Source organism: Perna viridis, chromosome 4 (genome assembly GCF_037379345.1).
Source record: "Perna viridis isolate PV_CMFRI_1.1 ecotype Kerala chromosome 4, ASM3737934v1, whole genome shotgun sequence".
In the NCBI taxonomy this organism is placed as follows: Eukaryota; Metazoa; Mollusca; class Bivalvia; order Mytilida; family Mytilidae; genus Perna; species Perna viridis.
Genome location: NC_142448.1, coordinates 9,656,045 through 9,666,078, shown reverse-complemented (window position 1 = coordinate 9,666,078; position 10,034 = coordinate 9,656,045). Strand labels below are relative to the sequence as shown.

Below are 10,034 nucleotides of genomic sequence, written 5' to 3'. Positions count from 1 at the left end.
CAAGATGGCAGACAGCGCCTAAGATCTACGTTGAGAGCTGCTTGCTGTCTTCCGTAGAGGATTTCAAATTGTTGCTGGTTTGTGAAAATTGTGTCACATAAACTTATTCCATATCTCATTGACATGAGAAAGACGCAACCTTAAAAGCTCGCGAAGATCTATCAAACGTATCTTAGACTAGAGGCCCATAGGAGCCTAAATCGCTCACCTGGTACTCAAATGATACTCAGCCACCATAAAGGGTTGTATAACAATATTGAAAATTTTAGTTGAGTTCAATGTTCTGAACTTTTAAGCAAGCAAAAGCTTTGCTGTACCTGCAAACGTTTTTTTTTTTTAATTTTTTTAATTTTTAATTTTTTATTTTTTTTGGGGGGGGGTAGGGGGGGGCAAAAACATGAAAAAAAATGCAAAAATTACATTTAAAGGTCTTTAGCATCTACAAGGTGTCATCAAACAATTTTTTACCTTGAAAGGGCCGTAACTCTTAAAAGGTTTCCTCTGATGACCTCGACTCAATGGCACTTTTGTAAAGCTTATTGAATTGACCATTACAGCAAGCAACAGCTTCTCTCTATCTGCAATAGATTTCATTCTAGTGGGCAAAATATGATTTTTCGCCTTTAAAGGGCCATAACCCCTTAAAGGGTTAATCTGATACTTTTGATCTAATGGACATTTTTGTAGAGCAAATTGATCTGAACATTCAAGCAAGCAACTGCTTCTCTCTATCTGCATTAGTTGTAATTCTATATGGCAAAAACACCAATTTGGCCTTTAGAGGGCCATAACCCCTAAAAGGGGACATCTCACGACTTTGACCTTATGGACATTTTTGTAGAGCTCATTGAACTGAACATTTAAGCAAGCAACAGCTTCTCTCTATCTGCAATGGTTTTCATTCTATAGGGCAAAAACATGAAAAAATGCTATTTTTGGCCTTAAAAGGGTCAAAACCTCTTTAAGGGGTTTTCTGACAACAACAACCCAAGGTTCTTGTAGTGGTCTTCAAGCTGAAGATGATAGGTTGCAAAGATTTTAATTACCTGCTATACTTTTTTAAATACAAGCATAAAACTGCAGTGTGATCCCCTATTCTATTTTTAGAAACAGAAAAAGCCATGTTTTTTTTTGCTGCATCAAATATTGAAACAAAAATATTGTGGTGAATATTCTGAGGACCAATCATAAAAAGTTTCATTTAATTCTGTTCAGCAGTTTCAGAGAATTTTCTTTTAGAAATTCAGCAAAAATCAACTGAAAAATCAATTAAAGGGAAATACCCCTTAAACGCTTCATCAGACAATTTAGCCCTGAAATCATTATAGCAAATTTTGATGAGCTAATCGCTTTTGTTATGCTGACTTTTTCTCTAGCTCATACGGTTTTCAAGATTTAAGGCAAAAACATTAAAAATTGTCAAATTTGAGACTTAAGAGGCAATAACGCCAATAAAAGGTAATCGTACAACTTCCAGGCAAGAAGGTTGGTTGCTTCAGATTTCCTCTATTTCTCTTATAATTTTTGAAATATAAGCAAAAAAACTGTAGTCTGAACCCCCTGTTCTTTTTTTAGCCATGGTGACCATGTTTTTTGACAGATCAAAAATTAAAACACAACTTGTGTGCAGGACACCCTACGGATCAATCATACCAAGATTCATTCATTTCTGCTTGCTAGTTTCAGAGGAGAATATTTTTGGAAAATTGTGAACAGATGAAAGTCGCTGACAACCACAGATCCCAATGAATGCCACATGATAAGAAGAGCTCACCTGATATACCTTCTTGACGCTACAATCAGGAAACTTCACCCACCTATGTTTGATGGACTGTTATTTTTTTTGCACTAAATGTCCAATACAACTACATAGCCGTAACTTCACCCACCTATGTTTGTCAGACTGTTAATTTTTTGCACTAAATGTGCCATACAACCACATAGCCAATGACAATTGTCCGGCGTCAGATCCGTCAATCTCATTAGATTTCAGATTCCACACAATACGTATGCTATGCTGTGGGAGTTTAGAAGGTCCCTGGTAAAAATATATGACTTGTCATTTTTTAATCAGGATATAAAATACTTAAAACTTTGTTGAAATGATCTTTGTTCTTCAAAGCAAGTTTACATGATTAGAAAAAAACTCTTCGAAAGGCAGCTTTACAATGAAGTGCATACCTCACTGAAAACAATTCTACAATTAATTTTCTCATTGAAGACAAAGTTACAATGAATAATGTATCCCTGATTTCTTAACAACTGCAGTTAAACTAAATTAAAATCTACAGCAATCTTTATTTAAATTTCTACTACTTGTAGAACTTTCAACTTAATCACAATTAACTTTGCCTCTTCATATTTTTTCCAACAAATTCAGTTTTACCAACTTGAAATTTACTTTCTACCTCATGTTTCTTATCAAAGGCAGTTCAACTAAATCAAAATAAAAGCGGAATATCCTTTCTCGGTCCATTTTTAATGCAATTGTTTTGGGATGTGGCCGTTTAAATCGTTTATATACATGTACTAAGTTGATATAACAAGTTAGTAAGTTGATATAACAAGAAAACTAAGTTGATATAACAACTAAGCTAAGTTGATATAACAAGTTAGTTAAGTTGTTATAACAAGATAAAAAAAGAGCTTCACATGGTACTAACGGGTTTCCGTACACTTGAAAAGTTAAATTTAAAATAAAGTTGTGCAGATCATTCACGGTTCATTTGAGTCTTGTAAACATTTTGCTTACATAACTAAACAGTCGTAGACAGTGTTTTAGTTACACTATTACATTAAAAATTTTGTGTTTAGGCTTCCTTGATATATACACTTATTATTGGTGTTATTTCATTAGCAGAGTTTACAAATATTTCAAGAACGTAAATATTTACGACTGTTGCTTGAAGATAAGATATTTTAACTAAGTATCAAAATACCAGCTGTGAGATGTCACGTACGAATGCATGGTGCTTCTGGTGCTCAATTCAGCAAGCATATTTCCGATTGGTTTTGCCAGATTACAATAATGATGCATATTTTTGTTTTCACGGTGTTTGTTTTTCACATGTTTCAAATGTCATGTTCATTAGAAGGGAGTACGGGTGAATCTAAAACGAAAGCAGGTAATGTTTATTTAACTTTATCTTAATGTATGTTTCAATAACCTTGCTTTGTTTCAGTTTATTTTTTCGTTTCTTTTTTGTTTTGTTTGTCAATTAAAAAAAATACAATATAAATAAATTCTAAAATGATATTTGTATCTCCATGATGGATATAAACTCATTTTTGGTTTTAATATACAAATGTTTCCAATTGTACAGCTTCATCAATCTAAATAAAGCACAACAACTAATAAATCGGATATCATGACTTTAATTTGTTACATAATGGTTACAAAATTATATATACACTTTAGAATCAAAGGCCTTGAAATTTGATGAAGAAATTATGTTTAGGTTTTGAAAACCCACGGGCTTCTTTTTCTGTTTAAATGATTCGGTGATAAAAAAGAGAAATTTGCCCTATAACAGACATTTTTAATTATCATATCATAATGCATAGTTTCTATAATTACGATTGATAGAAAGCCCCACATCGATATGTTTCAATGGAATGGCAGCAATTAACAAGATAATGGACCTGATAGGAAGGAATCATAAATCAAAGTGTAAAGGTAAGAGGCTGAATGTACCAATTATTTTAGGTATAGTCCCCATGCCTGCACAGACACATCATCTCCGTATAGACTGTTTAAAGCATTCCTCTCTCTGAGTGAGGTACATTCTGGCCACAAAATATAAACTATTAAAAATAAGTACTCGCATTGTGTTGAAAAGCTAGCCGGTTTACAACACCACCGAATGCATACACATTATAAGTGTTATCTCTGTCGCAATAGGCAACCTGTCCGGCAAGGGTCCTAGGTAAACATTTTTTTTTCAAAATTTGATATAAAGAGCTTCGCCAAGCGTATAATTATAGGAACGCAGCATGTTGATTTCTGTTCACTTGTGAGCAAATGCATTTTGAAACACAAATAAGCATAGGAACCAACAGTTCATTATAAACAAAACAATTGGTTTTAACGCAATATTGGACACTATTTGAAATTCAATTAAGGATGGAAAAGTTCTACTTAAAGGGTGTTTGTCAAAGACCTTTGCCTTCGATCCATATACCTAAAAAAACACTAGAGATGTAAATGTGATAAAAAAAATCAAAAGCAGGGATTTCACGAGGAATCCAATAAAAAAATCGCGCTCGGACCGAAGAGAAAAATAGTAGATATGTTTAGCATGGCACTCTTTCCCCCCCTTTTAATAAAAAAAACCGTTATAGTTATCTCATATGCGACTGAGAATACAGGCAGTGTTCGTTTATCAGCAGTAATGAAACCAAATACATAGGACGATCAAACACCAAAAAAGTATTGTACAAGAAGTAATCAAAACCAAAACTGTCGAGAAAGGAAGCTATATTCATCGCCAAGAGGTTCTACAATATGCACCAAAGGCACAAATCATCAGTGATAAGTCTATTCTGTAAAAATAATCGTTCCATTAGAATTTCAAAAGGAACAACTATTCCCCACTTCAACACATTACTTTTAAAGAGGATGAAGCAAAAATGAGAAGGCCCTCCGCCATGTCCATAGGAACGATATGTTAAAATGATTTGGGACAACTTTCCCGGTATTTTGTTCATTGAAACGTACTAACAAGTAAATGATATAATTAAGCATTTAAATATGTCACGAATCGATAATATTATTTAATGTTTGAGAAGCACCTGGAAAATAGGTGTTACAACATGAACTTTTAAATATGCAAAATTTCCTGTAATAAAATATGACTAATCGATATCGAAAGTAAGAAATAGCATTTACATGATAACATTTTTACCAAAAAATTCAAAACATAAAAAAAAAAATATTCCCGGGTCAGACTCGAACCAAATTCCTTCGCATTCATTCTAATGTAGAGTAAGACTGTCGGGCCAGTTAGGCTACATAATAATATACTCGTTATAAGCTACATAAAGTTAACTGATTCAGTGTTTTATATGTTTAGTTAGCGGAAAAGTTGCGTTTTCACCTAATAGCATAACAATAACCATCGTGTGCTTACAGACAGTGTGTTTTTCTTGAATCACACTACGCAAAAAATTATACACTGTGATGGTGGTGGGTGTGCTTCTATCTAAATTCTCAACTCAAAGTGTTTCATTTAGACCAAAAATGTCGAAAATGCATTTTGATAGATATTTGACGACATTTTTGTACTTTTCATCAATCCAAATTTCCTAAGCCTTACTTTTTACCAGCCCCTGGAGATATAAGTAAAGACTGGTCCCTTAATGATAAAGTAAATGTACCTATAGCACAATTTTGAGGCCAAGTAAAGATGAGCATTTTTGTAATGGTATAATTTCCTATTACCATATTTTTTTTACCGATACGACACACATTGGCGTAATGTACAGAAAATCCTTGCAGCTGAGTAACTCTTTACAACACCACATTATATTCAAGAAAATTGACTAAAACGTATAGACGTTACGCGCGCTGTTCGTACCTACAGTGGTAACACAATGTTTTTTGGGGAAAATCAGAGGAAATGTGGACGCTATTTTTCTTTGATAACAAGTTTGATAACTAACCACGAAAAAATCACAACTTTCTGTGACTAATGATCAAATGCACCATGCAATCTAGAACAGCTTTGAAGAACTCAGTCTGATGTTTATAATGTATTATAAATTATAAAATTGCTTTTATAAAGAAATAAACAAGAGAGCAATACTATTATTAGTAATCCTCTTGAAATAAATTAACATTAAACGCTATTTTATTGTAAGTGAGTTTTGTATTTGTAACACATTCCCATGTCCCTTCTTTTTCTAAAGACATATTTGAAATATTTGTGTCGGTGCCTCATTCAGTAATATTTTTGTTTGGTTCTCTCCTTTTTCATGGGGAGGAAACACAAACAAAATGTTCCTGCCATGGTTGATGTGCTGTGTATTTAATATAACATTTCCCCATATCCTTTCTTTCTCATGATAGTTTTTTTTTTTATTTCACCGAATCCGTGTATTAACGTTATCACTAGGAAAACTGTGATGGTAAAAATAAAAAAAATTTTTTTTAAAGGCCTAAACAAATTTCAGCAACATACATGTATATTTAATTTAATGGTAATCTAGATGTGTGTCTTTTACAATAAGAATGACATTTTCGAAACCGCACTGGTGATTTTTTTCTTTAAAAAAATAAGACAATATCGCATTTTAATTGTTGTTTTGAATAAATTCTGACTTGATAATGCGAATTGTAGCTGTTAAGTGTAAACTCGTGCGAAAAAATCGCCAACCACACTTACGGAACGTCGCTTTTACCGTTATTGAAAACGTGATTTTTATGGTGTTGACAATTTGTAAGATTTGTAAAATATGCTGTTGTAAGAGAAATAAAAATCATAAATTAAAAGTCTAGGACTTAATGAAAAGCTAAGAAAAATAACATTCAGAAAACAGTTGTTGTTGGCAAATGGAATGTGGCAATAATATAAAAATAAGACGTGCACTTTGCATAAATTGCCGTAATGCAAAAACGAGCATGCGTGACATTTTTTAAGACTCAATAAAAGTTGCCGTATTTAGTAAAACTGTTTTTCTTTTAAAATATGTTAATTTTTTTATTTTTAGTAAAATAATATTACTTAAATGTAATAAGAATGTACCCCTGTCCATACATGATACTCCTTCTCGTTGTTTGAATTGGTGTACTGTTGTGTTCTGTGGGACAGTTTTGTTCTTGGTATTTCTGAACGATTGCTGGGGAATGTTTAAAACAAAAGCTACACATCTGTGGAGAAATTTTCCGCATGAGATACCACGACATATTTTGGGGATAATTTCTCAATCTTCTATGAGATCTCGGATAAATCATATTCACATTTGACCAAGTCTTGATTAAACAATCAAAAAAATCTTCTGATGGCGATAGGTTGATTAACAATAAAAATGTAGGCTCCCTAAAGTTCTCATGTGCAGAATGTTAAAAACAAACATTTTGAGTTTAGAAACTCTTGTCGATTACACCTTAGTTCCCCACCTTCATACACCCAAACAGAATTACACGTGATAAATTTTGATTTTGCTTGTCAAAAATTTCAATCTTAGTCATGGAAAGGAACATTGTTCATTGATGTTTCCGGGTTTGTTATTTTTCAAGTATTCATTGTAAATTATTTATACTTTAAAGTACATGGAAGTGGTAACTCAAAACGACAGGCAAAACAATTTCACTATAATGGTGCTTCTCAATGAATTGATAACAGCCGAGAAGATGTAAAATACGATAATAACATATACACAGAACAAAAACATATTCAACGAATATCTATATTGTGCCGGTATATGGTCGAGGTGCATGCGATACAATACTACACATCTTAGTAAACAAAGATGCTGTAACCATCTTCATAAATAATTTTAAACAGAAAACCTTGGTCGGCCTATTGACTGTAACGACATACCGAATGACTGTCCAAGTGGGATATATACAATATATCCAAAGGCCTGGACGAGATTGAAAACATATTGTGATATGGATATCGACGGCGGTCATTGGATGGTATGTATTACAGGGTTATGTGTGGTTTAAGAGATTTATAATTTATGCTAGGTAAAGTAATGTGGACTCTGTGAAATAGTTTCATACATTTAGTGCATATTTTAAAACATATATTTTATGACTTGTTTGCTCATCAAGAACCTTTTGATACGCTAACATAAGGAAAGACGATTAACTTTGAAAAGGCTTACTTTGTTAAATAAAACTTTTAAAAAATATATTCATTAAGAATGATTTTTAAAAGTTTTTTCCATGTCTTCACTATAACTACAAAAAGTATAAAGATAAACCATGATATAAATGAAACAACACACCATCGAAGTTAAATCGGGAATAAGCTTCCTTATGTAAAGGAAACGGTATATGTTAGAGCGAATTGTAGGTGTTTCAAAGAAGAGAAAATGGGTTCACTGATTTCTACCGCGGATGGACTGACTATACTAATGGGTTTGGAAACCTAAATTCAGAGTTTTGGCTAGGTAAGAAATATTGAAGCAATAACTTTTTTTTTCGAACAGGGACTTCGGTAAACATCGTGTCTTTGTCTTCATAGGAAGTGTACATATAAAGTAGATTACACCATTTTTACCTGAATTAATACAAAATAAACCACGAACAAAACAAAACAAAGCAGACCAAAAGTAAACACAGCAGCAACACTGTTTTATTGATATTTTGTATGAGATAATTTCGTCTTTATCTAAATATTTTTTGTTTTTTATTTTCAATTTTTTGAGATGAATGTGTTACCCTTATTAGTAAGAACACGCATCGAAAAATAGTTCACTATTTTTGCAGGGAACTTGCATTTAAACAAAATAACCAAACAAGGCCAATATGAATTGAGAATAGACATGACTGATTTCGAAGGAAACAGTGCATTTGCAAAGTATAACGAATTTAGCATTGGTGACTCTATGTCGAACTTCACACTGACAGCAAGGGAATACTACGGCAATTCAGGTAGCTTGTATTGCTGAGGCATAGCATACTAGTAAAATATTGAGAAAATATTACAGGACACAAGAGATCTCCAAATGAAAAATCATTGCTTTTAAATGAAAATGTTAGACACTGACGAATATGAATAAATAACACGAAACGTCTGGAAATTTGTGTCAGGAATCCAAGAGCTTAGATATTAATGTGAAGTGTTTAACGAACACTTGTATATTTATAACGGAACACATTTATTTTCATTAAACAACATCGGTAAATGTCATTTAAACCTTACTTGCACATTTCATGAAAAATATGTTCATTTGATTCGCGAAATTTGTAGTGCCGAAACTAAATTCCACGCACTCGGTAACTCTTTCACGTTTCCTGCCAATGGTCATAATATTTTGGTTATTTCTTAATTATTTATTATATCATTAATATTCATTAATTTAGGAGATGGTCTTGAGTATCATAACGGTAATAAATTTACAACGAAAGACATGGACAATGACAATACCTCCGGAAATTGTGCAGTTGACTACAAAGGTGCCTGGTGGTTTGATAGATGTGTTAAAGCAGATTTAAATGGAGAATACTTTATAAGAACGCCAGATGCAGAACACCGAGGTGTGTACTGGCGTGCATGGAAAGGTACCAATTATTCTCTAAAAAAAACTGCAATGATGCTCAGACGACGTGGATAGATTGGTACAATTGGATGAATAAACCTATTAAACAAAATGTATGTTTTGTACATTTCTAAATATGACTTTTAATTATTTGACATATTTATGGGCTTTGCCTATAAAGTTGAATGAACATTTACTTAGTGCTGAATCGTTTAATGATAAATATTAAGTCTTGTTGTGTGAAGTGTGAAGGTAAATTTTAAGAATTAAAATCATATATCAAATATGTTCATTTCGCTTACCATGATGTTTTAGTATGAAGAAATGTCTCTGTATGCTTTTGATCTGTGCATGGATAGAAAAGCTGCCTGATCCTCTTCCATTCAGTATCATAATCTAACTTAACCGATTTACATACATAGGTTGCTGGTTTATCTTGAAATATTATCTAGATTTTGAATTATTTTTATTCAAATCAGGACACTCCACGTTGCACAAAGTACTATTCTGTTGCATGAGGCGGCTTGCATGATAGAAAATGAACTGTTGACCTCTTACGGCATTAAAACATAATTTTGTTCCTAGAATTTGTATTACAAAACCGAAAACGTGCAATCAGATGTTTTAGCTTTGTTTATTACCTACTAGAGAAAATTAAAATAGAGTATACTTTAAAAAATTAAACAGATCAATAGAACAGAACAAGGTTCCACTAAAAAAATGTAAGTGTTGCTTGAACGAAATTATTTTAAAAAAATTGAAGAATTATAGATAAATATGAACTGTGATATTTTTTTATGCGAGCAACCATTCTAGTTAAAAAG

General features: G+C 32.5%; 1 protein-coding gene across 2 annotated transcripts; it reads left to right on the top strand.

Moving 5' to 3' along the window:
- Window positions 1–2,934: 2,934 nt before the first annotated feature.
- Window positions 2,935–9,496, top strand: LOC148618769 (fibrinogen-like protein 1). 2 transcript variants are annotated; one of them, XM_088577956.1, is made up of 6 exons: window positions 2,935–3,125; window positions 3,587–3,676; window positions 7,506–7,639; window positions 8,022–8,118; window positions 8,438–8,602; window positions 9,035–9,496. In XM_088577956.1, the coding sequence occupies exons 1-6, from the start codon at window positions 2,963–2,965 to the stop codon at window positions 9,283–9,285; spliced, it is 900 nt and encodes a 299-aa protein (XP_088434082.1). In that variant the 5' UTR covers window positions 2,935–2,962; the 3' UTR covers window positions 9,286–9,496. The 2 variants fall into 2 exon arrangements, with proteins under 2 accessions (XP_088434082.1, XP_088434083.1); XM_088577957.1 differs by lacking the exon at window positions 3,587–3,676.
- The last annotated feature ends 538 nt before the right edge of the window (window positions 9,497–10,034 follow it).

Coding starts and splice junctions, on each gene's coding strand:
- LOC148618769 (XM_088577956.1), top strand. CDS start 2,963: ATGCATGGTGCTTCTGGTGCTCAATTCAGCAAGCATATTTCCGATTGG. Junction 3,126..3,586: donor TGAATCTAAAACGAAAGCAG/GTAATGTTTATT, acceptor TACGATTGATAG/AAAGCCCCACATCGATATGT. Junction 8,119..8,437: donor AAATTCAGAGTTTTGGCTAG/GTAAGAAATATT, acceptor CTATTTTTGCAG/GGAACTTGCATTTAAACAAA.